Raw genomic sequence first — 21263 nt, forward strand, 5'->3', positions numbered from 1 at the left:
CTACGAAACAAGAGAAAAGCTCAGCAATACAATATTTTTACATTGTAGGAGAATATAAAATTTATTTGTATGAGCTTTAGAAACAGAGAAAAAAGCGAGGCTTTTTATTTTTTGTTTACTGGTATTATCAAAATGTCTATAACTAATGAGCTATATCAATTGGTGTATTCTGTGAAACAGAATTTTGTTAAATGCTGATGAAGTAATTGTGTACACTGTTTAACAAAATAAGATATTTGAATACACTGTACACACAGTGTCAAAATAGAATTCCAACAATTTCTGGGAAGTTTTTTTTATGCACTTAAGAAATGCACTAGTTATAAGTAGCATCACAAATATTGTAATTTTCTGTTGTTTATCATACAAAAGATATCTCATCAAAAACAACAACACATCTTTTTTTAATTATATACATGTACAAAAGAACAAAACATTTTACTGATAAAAATATTTTTGCAACAATTACATTACTTTAATTGTGAATGTATATATTTGTGTATACCTGCATGAACATGTAAGAGTGTGTTGTACATATGTGTGTAGAACTTAAGAGGGTCAATGTTGAGAGCACTGCCTTGTCCACTGAGGATGGTAAATGCTGTCAGTATCACATGTAAAGATTCTCTGTAGGTCAGATCCTATGAAAATAAAATCATCATATTAACACCTGTATCATTTCTTTTTCTCAGTCAAGATACATTAGGAATGTGCTAATTATTGCAATATCTTAAGAAAGATATGCTACAAAACATATTTAGAGCTATTTTTCTAATGCTTGTAGTTTAAAGGTTTGGTTGGCTTGCATGCTTTCTGTTTGTATAAATGTTTGCTCAAGCATTGTAATTAAGATTGACATCTGCAATCAAATAAGATATTATAAGGTATACAAGCTGAAGCCCCATCTAATACAAATAAATTCTTATTTGATTTTTCTTATGTGTGTGTTTGTTTGATTGTTTTATAACTGTTTGTTTGTTATATTTCAATACATTTCATGAGGGCCTCAGGGTATATTAGTTTTATAGCTAACTGTGTAACCCTCTTTAAATAAAGAATTATTATTATTATTATTACCGGGTATTAAACAGTAGATAGGCGGGGCTTCAGCTTGTATACATTATACTTAAATGTTATTGGATGTTAAGTATATTGTGCAGTATAAAGTGTACAAGATGAAGCCCCATCTATCTATTGATTGCAGATGTCAATCTTAATTACAACTGAGCAAACATTTATACAAACAAAGCAAGCAAGCCAACCAAACCATTAAACTACAAGCATTAGGAAAATATCTCTAAAAGTTAGTAAAGTTTATATCAGTAAATTATCACTTGTACTTCATTATCCTCTCTTTAGCAGCCTTATATGCCCTGGTTGATTTTCACCATTGTGCCTGTTAATCAACTCAATTAACAAGTTTTATAATTTTTTTTTTACTTTTTACAAGTCTTACGGAATTAAATAAGCAAATTTACAATGTATATGTGGTAGGAAAAATAAAAAATAGACATATTGAATCCTGAAAATATGATAGCAAATGTGGGGATTAATGTTTCAATTCAATTCAGACATGGTTACCTAAACAAATACTATTTGAATAATGTAAACAATTCACAAAATTCCTATGTAACTAATAATTTGTTTTATGTGGTATGGGTGTAACTGGATTGCTGTCTTATTGACATACATTGCAACTTTTTTTAAATAATAACAATAATGCATTGTCGTGCCAACCAAACCCCAATTGATATTTCAAAGTATGAGAAAACAGGAATTAGGTGTCTGGTACATACATGTGCCTAAATTGCTCACCTTGTAAAAAAAAATCTCCAGTTTGCTAATTAGGATTTTAATATGCACAAACTATAGTTACTCTTTTGTTTTGCTGATCATTTTTGCAATTTACATGTTTAAACTAGCTCCTATAGTGTTTTATAAAACAATCAAAACTACAAATAACAGTCAATATCAACCTATCAGGGGCAATAACTCAAAAATGGTTTGTCAAATAGTTAATAGTCAGAGTAGATAGATCTTGTTATGCTGATCATTTTTGCCATTTACACTTTTAACCAAGATCCTAAAGTCAAGATAACAGCAAACAAGAGGCACACATGTATCACTCACCTTGTGGAAAATTGCGAGTTTGCTAATTAGGACTTTCATATGCATCTACTATAGTTACTCTTGTGTTGCTGATCATTATTGCAATTTACATGTTTAACCTAGCTCTTTATTTACATGTTTAACCTAGCTCTTTTAGTTTTTTTAGATAATAGCCAAAACTGCTAAATACAGTAAAAATCCTAATCTGAAACTTTCAGAGTAGAAAGATCTTGTCATGCTTACAATTTTTGTAGTATACATTTCTAACCTAGCTCCTATAGGTTTATACTCCAATACAACATGTACAACCAAAAACTGCCAAAAAATGGATATAACAGGGACAATAACCCCAAAACAGGCTGAGAGATTAATTTTCAAATTTGAAGGCAAATACATTTTGTCTTGCTGATCTGGCCCACAATTTAAACTTTTAACCTAGCTCCTATAATTTTAACAATAACAACCAATAACTGCTAAAAATTGGAAACAAAAATCAATATTTCAGGGGCAAAAACTCCAAAACATGTCATCAGATTTTACTCCAATTTTCAGGGTGGATACATCTTTTGATGCTGATCATTTTAGCAATTTACACTAATCAGCTAGCTCTTAAAAGTTAAAAAAAAAACATTTGGGGGGCAACAACTCCATAAAAGGTGGGCAGATTTTTCCAAAATTTTCATGGTTGATAGAACTTGTGCTGACCATTTTTAACATTGTCACTGTTTCTCTTTTATAGCTATAGTTTAAGAAATATTAGCCAAAACTGTACTTTGACCACTATGTTCTATTTAACAACAAGGTGGAGATCTTGGTTGATCAACCTGAACAAAAATAACAAACTTTGTAGCTGACATCCTCCCATAGACGAAGCAGAACAACCTTAATTTCAACCAATTGAGCAGTTTCAGATGAGAGGATGTTAAAAGAAAAGTTTACTAATGACAAACTAGGTGATTGCAATACAATGTATAGCCACAACTCCTAGAGTAATATTTTCAAAGGAAGACAAAGTTACATGCATTTGTTTTTGGCTGTATAGGAGAAATATACTATTCGTTAACTGTGCTTACAAGGTGATACAAAACTTTACTGTAAGACATTAGAAGAAGAACAGACTTCAAAAAAATTGTTACAGTCCTTGCCAATATACTTCTTGTAAATATGAAATGTTGCCCATAAAAAAGTTAATATTAAATAATCTCACTAAACCTTCTACATAACAATTTCAACATTTATGGTGTGTTTTTACTAGTGCTAATATCTAGATAAGAAATAATATGATCATCAGGCATACCATTACTAAAGTTCAGAAATTATTGCAAGGTTTTTATTGTGAATAATGGGACTGGGTGAGTATTGCAATAATATGAACTCGCATTCTGATATCTGATAAATATATCTGTATGTTGATTTTCTGAAAATTACAATAATCAAACTCGCATTATTGTCCTTTCTTAAAAAATTGCAACAATAAATGCACGCGATAAATTCTGAATTTACAGTATTGTCCCCTAGAAAAAAAACAGATAAGAATAAACTGCTTCACCGAGCGCAGTCGGATACAACCGCAGAGGTCATACCCTGAACAGTTGGGCAAAAAAGGACACAATATTCAAGCTTGATACAGGTCTGAATTTGGATTGTAATTAAATATTTGACATATTATAGGTTTCTAACACAGAATAAATGTAGTCAAAGAACTTGAAATTAGTTGTATGATTTGAATTTATATTCAATTGAAGATTTCTTACTGTTGTGCAATACACTGTGCTGTTGCACAATACTTAGTAAATCTGTTTTCAGACTATATACAAACGAATTAGCAAAATAAATTGTGACCCCAAATCTTTTTCTTTGGAAAATTGTCAATTTCTTAAATCTTGAGGGGAAAAAAATTGACCCCCCAAAAAAAATTTTGACACCCGCCCCTTTTCCAAAAAATTTTATTTTGGACAATTTTTTTTTTTATTAAATGTGGTACAAATTAAAAGACATCCATACACTTAAACACAAGTTATTGTCTGAAAACTAGAAAAATGCTTGTTTTAGACCCTTTCTGGCCCCTAATTCCTGAACGGTTTGGGCAATTACCCCCAAAATGATTCCTTATCTTCTACCTGTGGTTTTGAACCTTGTGGTACAATTTCAGAGCAATCAAAATACTTATACACAAGTTATTCTCCTGAAACTAGAAAAATGCTTGTTTTGGCCCTTAATTCCTAAACGGTTGGGACCATCAACCCCAAAAACAATCCCAACCTTCCTTTTGTGGTATTGAACCTTTTGTTAAAATTTCATAGAGATCCATACACTTAAACTAAAGTTATTGTCTGGAAACCAAATGTCTTCGGACGACGCTGATGACGACGTGATACCAATATAATTTTTGCGGTCGTATAAAAACAATGTTATTGTGCTTATTCTACAATTATATTTTTCCAATAAATTGAGTTTCCAACAATTGGATTATACATTGTAGCTCCTAACATACAATATAACATACCTCTGATTCTATTAATTCATTAAACACTTTATAAAGGTCATCAAAGAAATCTATGTTTATTAAGTGTGAAAACCTGAAAAAGTATAAATATAAATCAACATTTAAAATCATGCAATTATATGTACAGCAAAAGTGTCCCTGCCCATTACAAATCAGAAATTTTGATACCAATTTTAATTCCATTTAAATAAAAATTTCAGCTAACCAAATACAATCTTTTAAGCCTAATACTATTATATATAAAATCTGTTTTATCTGCATCCACCTGTCTCCAAATGTAGTCATAATTTTTTTTAACAAAATTCCCTATTGGTGTTTTTTTTATTTTTTTTAGTTTGCTTACATTTGTATTTATAGTTCGAAACTCAACTTAAATGTTTTACTTTTTCTGCATTTGAATATTGTACACAATTTACTTTAACACAAAACATGTGAAAATCCCTTATGAACTATCTAGATAATGCACACTCTCGTGAGGCATTAACTACCTCAGTTATACTGCACAGTTCAAATGCATTGTTACCTCACAATTACAACATACTTGATCAGTTGAAAACATTGTACAAACGTTTTACATTTTGCAATATATAATAAAATAATGGCTGAGGAATATTGAAAAACCAAAAATTTCAAAAAGTTTGCCAAATCTGACTCAGGCCTAGGGATAAAAAAAACTTAGTTTTTCAAATGATTTTAATATCTCATGAACAGTGATATTGACAGAATATGACAAAATCATGTCAAAGATATTCCATTTCAGCAGTGGAGCACTGAACACTGATCTTGTGATACCCTCAAGGACAAAATGTCCACTAGCAGTGTCATGGACCCAGTGGTTGGAAAAATTTATAAAAGATATTAAGGCAATCATTAATATATGTTAATGTGGATAGTGTCCACATGTGGACACAGATGATGCCCCCGCTTGCATATCATATAGTTATAAAGGGACATAACTGAAGAATGGTAAAAGTGACGCTACCCAAAAATTTTGTGGTAATAAGCATTGTGTGTAAGTCTCATAAAACTTGGTTGAGGCTAACTTAAGTAGAGAACGGAAACGAAAAATTCATTAATTTTTATGTTTATAAAGGGACATAACTCAAGAATGGTAAAAGTGTCGCCACCAAATTTTGTACTTAATCTGTATTATGTAGTAATAAGCATTGTGTATAAGTTTCATAACATTTGGTTGACGCAAACTAAAGTTAGAAAACGGACACAAAAAATTTGTACTTGATCTTAGTTTTGTGGTAATGAATATTGTGTATAGGTTTCATAATGTTTGGTTTGGGCAATCTTAAGTTACAGAATGGAAACTAAAAATTTTGCAATCTTTCGATTTATAAAAGGGCATAACTCAATAATGGTTAAAGTGACACTACCCAAATTCAACTTGATCTGTGTTTTATCAGTGGAAGTCAAAATTAAACATTGCATTGTATAAAGCATTGATTGTAGTTGATTCAACTATAATCATGGACAAAGGAAGATAACTCCAATTTTAAAAATTACTTGATATTTAGAAGAAAATAAAAATTTTGCAATTTTTCCATTTATAAAGGGCATAACTCTAGAACGGTTAAAGTGACGCCACCAAAATTCAAACTTGATCTGTGTTTTGTGGTAATAAGCATTGTGTATAAGTTTAATAACATTTTGTTGAGGCAAACTTAAGTTAGAGAACGGAAACTAAAAATTTTGCAATTTTTCCATTTATAAAGGGGCATAACTCTAGAACGGTTAAAGTGATGCCACCAAAATTCAAACTTGATCTGTGTTTAGTGGTAATAAGCATTGTGTATAAGTTTCATAACATTTGGTTGAGGCAAACTCAAGTTAGAGAACGGAAACCAATTATGGGGAGTACTGACTAACAAGGGTAAAACTTAATGACCCCACCGCTACGGCAGGGGCATTAAAGGTAGACATGCATTTTGGCTATATAGGACCGATTAGTGGTGCTCTAATTAAAACAGTTAGAGTTGAAGAGTCTTGTTTATTGAAAACTGTAGGAGTTAGGCATAAATGAAACAAGTACCCTTTAAGCATTTCAGGACAAAGTGTAGCAGTTCCTAGGCCTGCTCTCCTCTCTGGCAACACAAGTAACAATCAATCAATAAATTTTAGAATTAAGTGGTAACAGAACGTCAGAGAGTATAAAAAAACAGATTATAATGTCTATGATTATAATGCCATAACAACATTTTTAAGTCTTACATTTAGAAATAATGCTCCGTGTTGAAGGCCATACCTTGACCTATAATGGTTTACTTTTATAAATTGTAACTTGGATGGAGAGTTGTCTCATTGGCACTCATACCACATCTTCCTATATCTATATACAAAATCAACTGCTTGCTCATCTTAAGAATATTTCTTAAGACTCAAATCTTTTCTCAAATAGATCAGTTTAAAAGTCAGACATACTTAGCTAAACCTTCAAGGACTGATGGAAGCAAGGTAGACTTTCTGAATCCTTTCAAAACTTTAAAGTAAATCAGAAACACTGCTCCTATGATTTCTGTATGCTAAAAAAATAATTAACACTTCAATGACAAAGAATAAGGCAATCATCAGACTCATTTGTATATAGGTCTTAAATATTACATTTTAAATATGTACACCCACTTTACTGAACTCACTTTATCATTAAAGCAAATCATCACAAGAGACTATCAGTCACTATTGTCATGCCAAAAATATTACAATACCTAAAGTAAGTTTCATTATTAAATGGTTCTGCAGAGAAATGTTTTTTTCAAAGATCTTTGTTATGTCAAATACAATACAACTATCTTTACTTAGTTATTGACATTCCTGTGAAGTAGTACAAAGGATATAAAAATTTATCAAACATCAATTCGTCAATTTGTTTCACATATCAATGACAGCAGAAAAATAATATACGAAAATTACGCCTGGATAATTACAATGTTAGTATCTCATCCTCATTATAATATATAAAAAAAAAAACAATTAGAGGAACTTACAAGTTTAATATTTTAATTCAAATATTTAATACTGCTAGTCAGTCCAAAAAAGGAGGTGTACATTTTTATTCTTTCCAAAAATACATTAATAACAAAATAAATATACTTACAAGTTTCACCTTTTTCTTCTTATCTTCTGTTGCTTTTGTTTCTAAGAGTTCATGTTCCAAATTGGCCATCTTTTTTCTTTTCTGTAAGAATACCACAATTTATTACACTAAACACTAGAAGCAACTTAGTAGTGAAATTTAATTGTATGGAATGGCCAACTGCTAATTGTAAAAGGGCATATGGTATAATCTTCATTTTCATCAGACATTGCTTGGTAGATGTCTCGTCAATATATTTTATTGTAATATTCAGTGATTTTTAAATGTTAGACCCCATAACAAATGGTGATCATTTTCAAAAGCCCACACCTTCATAATATTCATATATTCCAATACCATCTGCATTACACACAGTATGTATTACCAACAAAATGATCCAAAAGGAAACAGAGTACCAATTTTGTTTTGCTTACTGCTTTGTTGTTTTCAAATAATGTAGAAGTGATAAATTACTATATAAAAAATGAAAACAATGTGTTATAAATTTCATGCACCCGATATGCTTTTCTAGATTTACCTTCATCAGGAACGCTCAAAGCCAAATATTTGAAAGCCAATAATGTATAATAACCTAAATAATTGAAGAGCATATGACCAAAAAGGACCTAAAAAATAGCCAAATTTGTCTAAGGTCAACTTTGCCTGAGTTTCTTATAATTTAAAAATTTATTTACGGACAATTTTAGAAAGGTTTCTTATAAATCATGTCAGTACCAAAGTACTGACTACTAAGCTGATGATACCCTCTGGGACTGATAGTCCACCAGCAGAGGTATCGACCCAGTACTGTAAAAAATGAAAACAACATGTTATAAATTTCATTCGACCAAAGCGCTTGTATACAATGAGTCATTTGTTTCATAATTTCTTGTCAAGTTTGGTAATTTTTTTGTTGGATAAGTCAACGCATTTCAATGACATAACATAAAACAAATGGATATATAGTATAAACAACAAGAATGTGTCCATAGTACACGGATGACCCACTCGCACTATCATTTTCTATGTTCAGTGGACCATGAAATTGGGGTCAAAAATCTAATTTGGCATTAAAATTAGAAAGATCATATCACAGGGAACATGTGTTCTAAGTTTCAAATTGATTGGACTTCAACTTCATCAAAAACTACCTTGACCAAAAACTTTAACCTGAAGCGGGACAGACAGAAGAACGGACGGATAGAAGAACGAACGGACGCACAGACCGAAAAACATAATGCCCCTCTACTATTGTAGGTGGGGCATAAAAATAATTGAACAACATTGTATAAAATAATAAATAGAAGATTTTGAACTTCTGTCTGGGCAAAACAATTATATGCAAATCAAACCTCAAACTACTTAACCTTAAGGTAAACCTTTCAATATTTACAAATAATGATGACTCTCTCAATTCCACAGTATAAGTATAGTTCAGATTATCTTTTTAAAGTGTATCACTCTAGTAGTTAAACATTGAATAAGAGACAAAATTGAAAAAAAGAAACTTATAGTTGACATGTTATGGTCATTACTACCTTCCTCTCTCTTCTTGACATGAATTCTCTTTTTTTCTTCTTGTTCTCCTCCAAATCTTCTAATGCATCTATCTCCTTAATCTTCAGAGCTAAGAATGTGTCCAGAACCTTTAGGAAAAATGTCAGTGTTAAACTTTGTTGTAATATGTGAAACGCCATGACATTTCCAGGCTTGTGGCGGTAAACGTCATAATGAAAAAAGTCGATGTAAAGTCACGTAATTTAATCGGGTAACCTGTTATTGAATGTCCATTTACATCATGCGGTAAAAGAAAGTTTAATTTTTTCATGACTTAAGAAAATTTGGATTTTGTATTAAGATATACAAAACAATTAGATTTTTTATGTAAAATTGATAATTTAGATTAAATCCTGTTTAGAATCGTGTTCTTAATTCACACAACTTATCTTTTAAATTTCATTGCGTAAATCCCTTTCTCCTGAATCATTAATATGTTTTCGACAATACAAAATGGTTTAAATTATATACCCATTGCATTGCTAGCTATTATTTAGAAAAATAAAAGTACCAAAATATTATTACATTCTCTATTAAGATTGCAGCATGAACGAAACTTACAAAAATGACCATAATTCTGTTATTTTAAAGAATATAGCAAAATAACTTGTCAGGACGTTTTGAATCTATGTATACTTTATAAAACTGCAATAAACTAATTTTGACCTTGGTACCTCTGTTAACCTGAAAATCTCATGGCTGGTAACATACAAGACAAATGGTAAATGATTTGAGTTTTGAAAAGGAATAAGGGTGCTCTCTCTAATTTTAACAACAAACAGGGCGGAACGTAAACATGAGTTGTGAAATAGAGTTTTTCTCTTATTTCTTGCTTACAGTACTTTATAATCCACTCACCTTCCTGGCAATTCTAATTTTGGAGTAAAAGACCTCGCACAATACAAACCCCGAATTCGTTAAACTAATGATATAAGTACAAACATAGATGACATCACCACATATGTACAACCTGTTGCTTATAATTTTTAATGGGTTGTGCTTCTTATGAGTCCAGTAGACAGTTTCTTATTTAATGTGTAGACACACACTGAAAGGTAATGCCTGCTTTACTGATTGTGATTAAGATTTCATATTGAGTCTTAATGATCAAGGATTTACTACCGGTATCACATTAATATAAAATAATGTGATGTGGAATGATTGCCAATGAGACAACTATCCAACAGAGACCAATGTGGCAGACTTAATCAACTGAGGTCACCATACAGTCTTCAACAATGGGTAAAACCCATACCATATAGTCAGCTATTAAAGGCCCCAACATAAAAATGTGAAGCAATTAAATTGAAAAAATTCAACTGCCTGATTACTAACAAAACAACAAACAAAAACAATTACGACAGATAGCAACCAACAACAACCACTGAATTACACACTCCTTACTTGGAACAGGCAAATACAGAAGTACATCACTTGATTCTCTTGTAAAATGGTCAAAATTCTTCATTTAGGGGATCACAACATCTTCTTATTCTTATATTGTAATGTCATTATGAAACCCGCTCTTCTCTATAAAGCCTCATCACTTCTCCCTGTTTAGATATCACAACATACGATTCTAATTTACTGTAGTATAAATATAATCCGTTATTGAAACCTTGCCATGAATACAAACCTTCCTCTGAACTCTAAAATCTCTTGCTTTCACCATTTTATTTATTAGTCTGACAATCTGTGAAAAAAATTAGATAATAATAACATAAATTAACTAAAATGACAGTTAGCAGATATCACCAATAATACCCTTATTCAAGACAAGGACTCCCCCTTAAAAAACCAAGAAATTACATACTAAAACATCTTGCATGTTTTATTGATGATTGAATATAAAAGTGTGTATAAGTAGAATAGTATCTCTGAGTATTTTATAACCAAGTAGTCCAATAAGAAGTTTCATACTATGGTCAGCTAATATTTTAGATGAGTATATACCAACCTCTAGGGAAACTTCTCCAGATTTATCTTCTCGAAAAACTTTAGAGCTTGTCTGACATACCATGTCTGATATCTGTCAAATATTAAAAATAATATACCGGTAATCTGAAATTTACCCTCACTAACAAATGTACAAAAAAAATTAAACATATTGATTCCTGTAGATAGAAATGACAGTTAAAACATATAGTCAGTGAAAACTCATTTCAAATAAACTAAGAAGTCAACAAATTGACCTACTTTTGTTATTTACAATCATGTCATTTTGCTTAGTTTTTTCTGTTACCTATTCTAACATTGGACTTAAGAGTTCTTTTAAACTGAGTTGTACTGTGTGTTTTGCTGTGCGTTTGTTAATTCCACATTGGCTAAGGATATAGGGGAGGGTTGGGATCTCACAAAACATGTTTTACCCTGCCAAATATATGGGCCTGTCCCAAGTCAGGAACCTCTAGCCTTTGTTGGTCTTGTGGGTTTTTCTTTTTCTTTTGGTTCATTTGTATGTTTCAAAGTTTAGTTGGGCGTCCATTTCGTTGAAATAGTATACATTATTGTTCCTGGGCCAGCTGAAGCCCGGCTCACCGTGCAGGATTTTCTCAGTGAGTTGAAGACAAATTGGTGGCTAAAACTAAGTCCATTTATCAGTAAAACACAGTACATTATTTTTCAAATTTCATTTTTTCTTCAGATGCTTTTTCTTTGTCTTGAAGAAGCTTCTGTCCAAGTTTCATAAAATTCCATGAAGGTTTAAAAATGTTATTGATGTCTAAACAAGCATTCTGAGAGTATTGCATGGAAATACATAGTCCACTACCGGTTAAAAATTAATTGTACTGGAACAAAATGCTAACTTGATCTATAACTTGTCATGGTGTAAACTATATAACAAATATCAAGTCAATATCTTCAAACATGACGAAAAAAAGTGCGAAAAACTGATAATTTAAGTGAATTTTCTAAGTCCAAGGACCATAACTCTGCAAAAAATCATCAAACCAAAACAAAATTCAAACTTGGTCTGTAACTTGTCATGATAAAACTATATACCAAATATCAAATCAATATCTTCAAGCATGACGAAAAAAAAGGCGGAAAACTGATTATTTGAGTGAATTTTCTAAGTCCAAGGACCATAACTCTGCACAAAATCATCAGAACGAAGCAAAATTCGAACTCGATCTGTAACTTGTCATGATTAAACAATGTACCAATTATTAAATCAATATCTTCAAGAATGACGAAAAAAAGTGCGGAAAACTGAATATTTGAGTGAATTTTCCAAGTCCAAGGACCATAACTCTGCACAAAATTATCAGACCGGAACAAAATTCGAACTTGATCTGTAACTTGTCATGATAAAACAATATACCAAATATCAAATCAATATCTTTAAGCATGAAGAAAAAAAGTGTGGAAAACTGATTTGCCAGACTGACAGAAGGATAGACAGATGGACAGACAGACAGAAGGACAGACAGACAGACAGGCCTTACCTTTAGAAATCAATAAAATTATTTCACCTAAATATTTTTTCCATGCTTCATAAAGGAAATTTGTTTTTGAAATTAATGCATGCCAGAAGACTGGAACTTGAGTCTCAAATGAAATTGAGTTATCTTTCTTTCGAATAGCCACCTAGCAATTAATTGAATGCCTCAATCATAAGTCCAATAAATACAGACAATGCAAGGATTGAAACTTAGGCTATCAACCAAGGGTCACCACACAAGGCAAAGTGAACGACTTTGCCACCCTAGGATTACTGACATCGCTCTAAAGAAGCTCGAAGGAGAAGTTTCTGTCACCCTCGATTTTCAGTAAAATTCCCCAATGTCGACTCTTGATTTTTTTTTAATAATTTACAAACCAAATGCAAAGGATTTCAACATTTGATGTAATAAATGTGTTACCCCTCAATTCGGGCTTTTTCTCCACAATTGAAATAGCAAGACAGGGTGCAGATTATAGCTACTATAAGCAAGAAACAAGAGAAAAACTCTATTTTACAATGTTTGTTTAAGTTGAGCCATGATTGTTATTGAAATTGTAGAGAGCGCTCTTATTTCTTTTCAAAACTCTAATAATTCACCTAATCCACATTAATATGCAATTTTAATTTATAAAGATATACTAATATCTTGAAAATTGAATCAGACCTTCATTAAGTCCCAGGAAACAACATATTTAAATTTGAAAAAAGTTTGTTAAAGCATTTTCATGTTATTCTGCTGACAAGCTGTTTGGCAGCCGCCGTAGATCCGCCCAGCCGCCCGCCGTATGTCACTATTTTAATAACCTATATTTCCTTTAAAATCTGGTTAAAAATCCAATATTAATTGATTAATATCAAAGTTAAATACTTCATTACAAATTTCTCATTTCGTTTCAAAGCATTGCATAACATGAACTTGAATCTGCATGTATTTAATGCTATGAACAAAGTGAAGTAGCCAACTGGAAACCAGCATTACAATGTATAAATTACAAAATGTAATCGGTTATTTGATCAGATTTGGTGTTTCATACTGCAGCATGGGTTATGGTGTAGCTAAAGGTTCTTTAGATATTAATGTGATTAATAAATTTAACAGTATTTTACTAAAGAACGGTGGGGTAGGTGTATATATTTTTATATCTATTAAGTACAGATTTTCCACCCACTCTCACCTTATTTGTTTGTGATTAACATGTTTGTATTCTATCTCTGGTTAATGACAACCACAATTTATATATATTTAGTTATATTATGCAATTTTGACACATTTTAAAACTCATGTTCTAAGAGTTCTAAAATCCTTTGCACACATTTTCAACTTCTACTTGATGATGAAATATCGCAAGCAATCACAAACGATTTGAAATTATCAGAATTTCACAAGACGTTTTCAATAAGTGTTTTTTTTTCTGAATTCCCTAAAAAATAATTTAACGAATAAATATATCTGTTTATTATAGTATGAAAGAAAGTGAAACCTTTTTCAAGATATTTAAACTTACTTAACAATCAAGGCTCACACTACTTCAGAAAGTGACTTCTCTTTTTGAAACTGATAGGGAGAAGTGGTGAGACTTGAAGAATCATATGGAGAAGTGACTTCTCTTTTTGAAACTGATAGGGAGAAGTGGTGAGACTTGAAAGAGAAGTGCTTGTTTGCTCATGGTGCTACAATGATTGGTTTTTACTATGATATAAAGGGCCATACATGTATGTGTCCTATTTACTTTACTTTATTTTATATTAAACGACAATAAAGACAACAACACCCATCAATTACCGCATGGTAGGAGTTTATTCTGGTCGACATGTTTCGCCAACAAGCGTTCATTTCCAAATTGGACAACACCCCACTGGCCATCCCTTACCAATTCAACAGGCTTCGCTCCGAGGGAGGTACTGCTTCCAATCGCGATTGGAACAGTACCTCCCTCGGAGCGAAGCCAGTTGAATTGGTAAGGGATGGCCAGTGGGGTGTTGTCCAATTTGGAAATGAACTGACATTTTATGATCTACTTTCATCATTTCTACAATATTACCACTAGAAACCTCCATGAGAACAACTACACAGACGTGTAAGAATAGCAGCTAACCACATCGTTAATGACTTTATTGACTAACTTTCACTTTTAACTTAACTAGATTCTTATTTTATTTTACTTTCACTTTCTATTTATATCTATAACGTCGTCATAACAACCTCTATTGTTACGTTACTTTCGGCGAACCACACAACCGCAAAATTTGTACTTCACTGTTTGATTTCATATGTAATATTGTCCTGAAGACGCCACGCTTGTTGGCGAAACATGTCGACCAGAATAAACTCCTACCATGCGGTAATTGATGGGTGTTGTTTTCTTTATTGTCGTTTATTTTACTTATATAGTGAAAGACAACTGTGAATACCTTTCGGTATCCACCCACTATTACCCAACCACACGATTACCACTTCAGGTGTTGGTTCACCTTGTTCAAATTCAATTTTATTTTATATTGTTCAATTCATACCTGAGTGTACAATTAAAGTAACAGTTGTTTCAGTTTATGTCTTAAATAATCACTGATTTATAGTTACTCAATTATATTTTTCCTCTTTTAAGAAACTACCAACTAAATATCTAGCACTAAAAAGAACTTTTTTTATATCAATAAACTGTTAACACAGAGATATGTCTCGCCTATTTGTTATTTTGATAATGCAAATGTTGAAATTAAAATAGCAATACTTTAACATGTAAGTTATGCAAATATTCAAAGTCAATGAACCATGACTGAAGGTACAGGGTTAAAAATCTCCATGGAAATGAGATGTGCCAATGTTAATACAACTGCAAACCAAATACCATTGTCTTTTCGTAAGTCGTTCCCTTTAAACAAACCTAAACACAAACATTAACTTGTAAACTATGTAAAAGTTTCAAAGTCAATGAACCATAATTAGGGGGTGGGGTTATAGAATCTCCATGGAAATGAAACTTGCAAATGCCAATACATTTGCATACCAAATATCATTGACTTTACATTAGTGGTTCATCTTAAACTGACCTAATCACAAACCAATACATGAAAACTAAGCAAAAGTTTCAAAGTCAATAGACCATAAATGAGGGGGCGGGGCCAAATAATCTCCATGGAAATGAGATATGCCAATGCTTATACAACTGCATACCAAATATCATTGACCTATCACTAGTGGTTCCCTATAAACTGACCTAATCACAAACTAATACATGTAAACTAAGCAAAGTTTCAAAGTCAATTTACCTTGACTGAGGGGGCGGGGCCAAATAATATCCATGGTAATGAGATGTGCCAATGCTAATACAACTGCATACCAAATATAACTGACCTACCACTAGTGGTTCCCCATAAACTGACCTAATCACAAACTAATACATGTAAACTAAGCAAAGTTTCAGTCAATAGACCTTGACTGAGGGGGCGGGGCCAAATAATCTCCATGGTAATGAGATGTGCCAATGCTAATACAACTGCATACCAAATATCATTGACCTACCACTAGTGGTTCACCATGAACTAGGCCTAATCACAAACTAATACATTGTTGATGCCGCCGTCGCCGCCCCCACCGCCGGAAACAGCATACCTATGTCTCGCTTTTTGACTCTGTCAAGGTGAGATAATAAGGAAAAGAAAGTATACTAGTCCCAGCATATATCAACTAAAATTCAATTAAAATATTATTTTGTTTATCATGTTTATGAAATTCATTGTTTCACATTAAAAAGATATATAAACATAACAAAGTTAAGCAACTTTAATCAATAAATTGAAACAATGCATTTACATGGAAATATTTACATTAAGCAAGGAGATCTAACCAAGAGTCTGTTAAAGTGCATGTGGAATGAGTAATTTTCCCTTTTGAGATCATTATTCTTCTGTCATCTGTGCCAGAAAATACTTCTTATAAAGTTGTCTGTTTGAAATAATATACAACCAATCTGTAAAGTCAATGCTTTCACCTCTTTTCTAAAGAAATAAATCCTTTATGTCTTTGAATTTCTTTACTTATAACTGAAAAATTGATGATTCATTGACTTGGTAAAAATTGAAAATTCCCGATGACAAAAGCGAATGAAAGCAACTGAAAGCGACTATTGTGAACACCAGGGCGACTAGATATGGCTTTTGATGGTAGGGCAAAGTTATGTGTCAAATGGAAAAGCGACTTTATCGCCCCAGTCCCCTGCTAGCGTGAGCCCTGACAATTGTTTGTTTTTTTTTTTAAAAAGGGGGGGTTCCTAGGTTCTTGTTAAAAGAAGATGTGGTATGATTGCTAATGAGACAACTCTCCACAAGAAACCAAATGACACAGAAATTAACAACTATGGGTCATAGTACAGCCTTCAACAATGAGCAAAGCCCATACTGCATAGTCAGCTTTAAAAGGCCCCGAAATGACAAATGTAAAACATATTAAACGAGAAATCTAACGGCCTAATTTATGTAAAAATAATGTTACTTTATTTAATGTTATTAAGCAAAATTAATGTTATCAATGTTATTAAGCAAAATTGTAAGCAAATCAAAACAGAAATTTGTTTGAAAAAGCTTCGAGATGTAGCAGAATTTGAAAATTGTATCATTTTTCAATTCCTTCAGACCACAAGGCAAGGAAATAACAACTTAACAGTTGTCATGCAAAGTACTCTGAAATATAATAAGTATATATGCTGGGTAACTTAATTCATGAAAAGCATTAGTGCATCAATTCTCCCTGTTTGGCTACCAGGGAGAAGTCGATTCTCGCTAAAATTCTGAAGTGTGGTGACCCTTGATCAAAAGTATGAACTTGAAGCTATTTTCATTATCATTATCCTAAAATATCACACAAAGTTAATTTCATTTTCAAAAATCCAACATTTCAGTTTCCTCACAAAACTCCAGTAGGAAACAGCAAAGTTCAAACACTAAAATGTACTTGCATTAATTTTTCTTAAGTGTATGGTCTAGTTTTGCAGTAATTTTGACTTAAACTTACCACTGAGTTGTGTTTATTCATCAATGGCACTAAAACTGCTATGATATTATTACGATAATTGAAATGTGGATGATTTGACAACATTTCACACATACATCTAACAGCTAATTCAGTTATGACCTAAAAAAAAACCAATCATATTAAGTTACATGTATACCTATAATAATTTTATTTCTTCATAACTCAAAAGTTATGACATCTTTCAGTAAATAGTACATCTATAACCTGGATATTATTTTGTGGTGTGCTTATAAGTACCCTGCCATGTTCACTCTGTGTTTTTGTTAGATGTATTTCTACTTTGTATCTATCTGACGAGATAAGCCCTTTTCAACTGATCTTTAAAGTTTGTTCTTATGTTGTACTGATACATCACTGTCAAAGGTTAAGGGGTGGTTTGGCGTACCTTCAAACTAGTTTAACGTAGCCATATTCTGTATGTGCCTGTCCCAAGTCAGGAGCCTGTAATTCAGTGGTTGTCGTTTGTTGATGTATATCATATTTGTTTCACGTTCATTATTTTGTATATAAATCAGGCTGTTAGTTTTCTCGTTTGAATTGTTTTACATTTGTCATTTCAGGGCCTTTAAAAGCTGACTATGTGGTATGGGTTTTACTCATTGTTGAAGGCCGTACTATGACCTATAGTTGTTAATATCTGTGTCATTTGGTCTCTTGTGGAGAGTTGTCTCATTGGCAATCATACCACATCTTCTTATTTTTATAGTCTTTATGAAGCCAATCGAATATTTGTAATGAAAGATTCATCTTCAAACTGTTTCTTTATTTTATATTCAAACAAATAAAAATTAAAGAACCTTTGTGAGGGAGCTCACATACCCCACGCCCCACATCATCACTGGGCAAACAAAATCTCACCCGATTCCTAAGTTTAAAGACTCCCACAAAAGTCAACTGATAAAAATAACTTGTGGATATGCACATCTACATATCATGTCCCTATTATCTACAAAGTTTAATGAAATTCTGTTGTATGGTTTCAGAGGAGTTGTGATGACAAACTGTTGCTGTAGTATATTTAGGCCAAGATTCTAAGTTCAAAGAGGCATAACTCTTAGAAAAAATTATTGAATAAAAATTTCCTGTCGATATGCACATCTACATAGTATGTCCTAACTATCTATAAAGTTTTATGAAATTCTGTTGTGTGGTTTCATAGGAGTTGTGCTGACAAGAACAGGACTGACATACAGACTGACAGATGGACGGGTCAAAAACATTATAGCCTACAGAACTTTGTTTCGTGGGGTATAAGAATGTACACAGTGTCTTGCCAAGCATATCTCATTAGTAATTCAATATTATGGTAAGCAGAAAGTGGGTGTATGACAGACCTCACAAATAACTACTCACCACTGCCAAGCTACTGACCAATTATGAAGTAATTCTGTTCAGTAGAACTGGAGGAATGTGTGACAAAACATTTGAAGTTCATTCATCATTCTTTAAAACTGAGTTTTACTGTGCATATTGCTGTGTGTTTGTTTATTCTACATTGGCTAGAGGTATAGGGGGAGGGTTGAGATCTCATAAAACATGTTTAACCACGATGCATTTTTGAGCCTGTCCCATGTCAGGATCCTCTGGCCTTTGTTAGTCTTGTATGTTTTTTCCAAACCAAATTTCAGAAATCCTTGTCAAGTAGTTCCTGAGAAAATGCGACGAAAATATTCATGGGACGGACGGACTGACGGACTGATGGATGGACTGACGGAAGGACAGACAGAGGTAAAACAGTATACCCTGACTTTTTGAAAGCGGGGGTATAATGAAGGATTGTCTGAAGAAAGCATGCAAGAAGAACATGTACACCTTACAACTATTCTATACAAGTAATATAGTTGACCCATTACTTATAGTATCTAAGAAACATGCATAAACTTGAAGACCTCACTTTTATCACTGAAGCATGAAATGAGATCAAGGTCAGGTGATCCCTGTCTGACTGACAAGTATACTTGCAATGATTTTATACACCAAATGTTTTTCTATAGCTTTTGATAACTGAATAAGCCGTTGCCACAGAGATTTGTCTTTTCTGAGTAACATGCAAACTATCAAAAGTTTCAAATCAATGGACCATGATTGAGGGGGGAAAAGGGGGGGGGGGGAGCTCCATGAAACAAAGATGCGCAAATTGAAATAAAACTTCTTGTCAAATATCTACAATTGGTGCCATTTACAACAGCATCCCTAAGTCTTGCCTCCGCAACATTGTCAAGGCAAGATATTTTTCTCTTTTCTTTTCGTTCCATGGAAGTCTTACAGGTATGAAATATGTGCACATGTACCTATTCAAAACCACTGTCAACTAACCAAAATTTTACCAAGTACATTTATATAATTACCTGAGAAGCCTCATCTGGTATATGTATATGCTTTATGCCATTTCTCTTCTGTCTGTTACTTTGCTCATTAATCTTTCCTGCAGTAAATGATTCATGTATGTTTAAATCAATGGATAAAACAGATCTGTATCCTTTTCATATCACTTTTCCTCATAAGAATGAATATCCTTCCAAGTTAAATCTTGAAATTCAAATCAACAGGATAATCCCTTAAAATACAATTGCACTTGATATAAGACACAATATTATGCATTGTTATTATTTTCAGTTAATCATGGTAATTAGACAGGATGCAATTCTATAAAGATTCTCAAAAGCTACTCAAGCTGTTGTATAGGAATCAGAGAGCTAGATAGCAGATAAAACTGACTATGTTCTTTAACTTCATTCTTCATGGATCCCACAGAAATGATTTATTTTGCAGCAGGAGATAAGAATAAGAAACTTTTCAAGGACTTACGTGTGTGATACAAAGTGTGTGGTATGTTCTAATTGGCATTGTTTTGTGTATTTAGAAAACTGTTTCCAATTGGCATTGTTTTGTGTATTTTGAAAATTGTTTCCAATTGGCATTGTTTTGTGTATTTAAAAAATTATAACTCAGATAAAATTGGCTTATATATAAAAATTAAAGCATAAAAGGAATTACCCAAAAGATGTTAATGAGTCATGTCTGGTGACATCACAAAATGACACAGTTGTTAGTGAATTTTATCTATCCCTTAGGTATCACAAAATTCAAAAACCCTTGGTCATCTAATTCTCTAACCCTCAAACTGGACTTAAGGTGTAAGCTTGAAATGAAAACATAGTTTTCCAGAACAAAGGCTAGGAAAGACGACAGGATAATAGCTGCTACAAATGAAACATAAATGTTAGGACCCGTAAAACGTTCTACGGTATGACTTCAACTTTACCATTTGGAACCCTTGGTTCAATAACTATCTTGTTAGCCGCAACCCTCTAACAAAAATACCATGCTAGGAAACACAACCCATGGAATATCATATCAATTTGGAGATATATTTGCGGGTGCTGTTTAAATGTTGTTTAAATTAGGAGCATAATCCAAAATTTGACTAGAGTTATAGTGTATGTCAATGTCACATAATTTTTCCATGGTTATGAATTTGAAGGTCTAACAAACACCAAAAATCCTTTTTATTATTTCCACAACTCTG

At 32.4% G+C, this 21263-nt stretch overlaps 1 protein-coding gene across 1 annotated transcript in view; it reads right to left on the reverse strand.

Moving 5' to 3' along the window:
* LOC127734945 (nucleolar complex protein 3 homolog) overlaps positions 1-21263 on the reverse strand; it is a 74237-nt gene that overhangs the window by 23352 nt on the left and 29622 nt on the right. The window contains exons 7-15 of the mRNA XM_052244994.1: positions 20083-20159; positions 17714-17833; positions 11212-11283; positions 10891-10947; positions 9236-9343; positions 7719-7799; positions 7046-7146; positions 4616-4688; positions 506-641 (exon numbers count right to left, since the gene is read on the reverse strand). Of these exons, the coding sequence (XP_052100954.1) occupies positions 506-641; positions 4616-4688; positions 7046-7146; positions 7719-7799; positions 9236-9343; positions 10891-10947; positions 11212-11283; positions 17714-17833; positions 20083-20159 (825 nt within the window). The remainder of the gene's footprint in view (positions 1-505; positions 642-4615; positions 4689-7045; positions 7147-7718; positions 7800-9235; positions 9344-10890; positions 10948-11211; positions 11284-17713; positions 17834-20082; positions 20160-21263) is intronic.

The sequence above is a fragment of the Mytilus californianus genome, unplaced genomic scaffold (genome assembly GCF_021869535.1).
Source record: "Mytilus californianus isolate M0D057914Y unplaced genomic scaffold, xbMytCali1.0.p SCAF_3, whole genome shotgun sequence".
In the NCBI taxonomy this organism is placed as follows: Eukaryota; Metazoa; Mollusca; class Bivalvia; order Mytilida; family Mytilidae; genus Mytilus; species Mytilus californianus.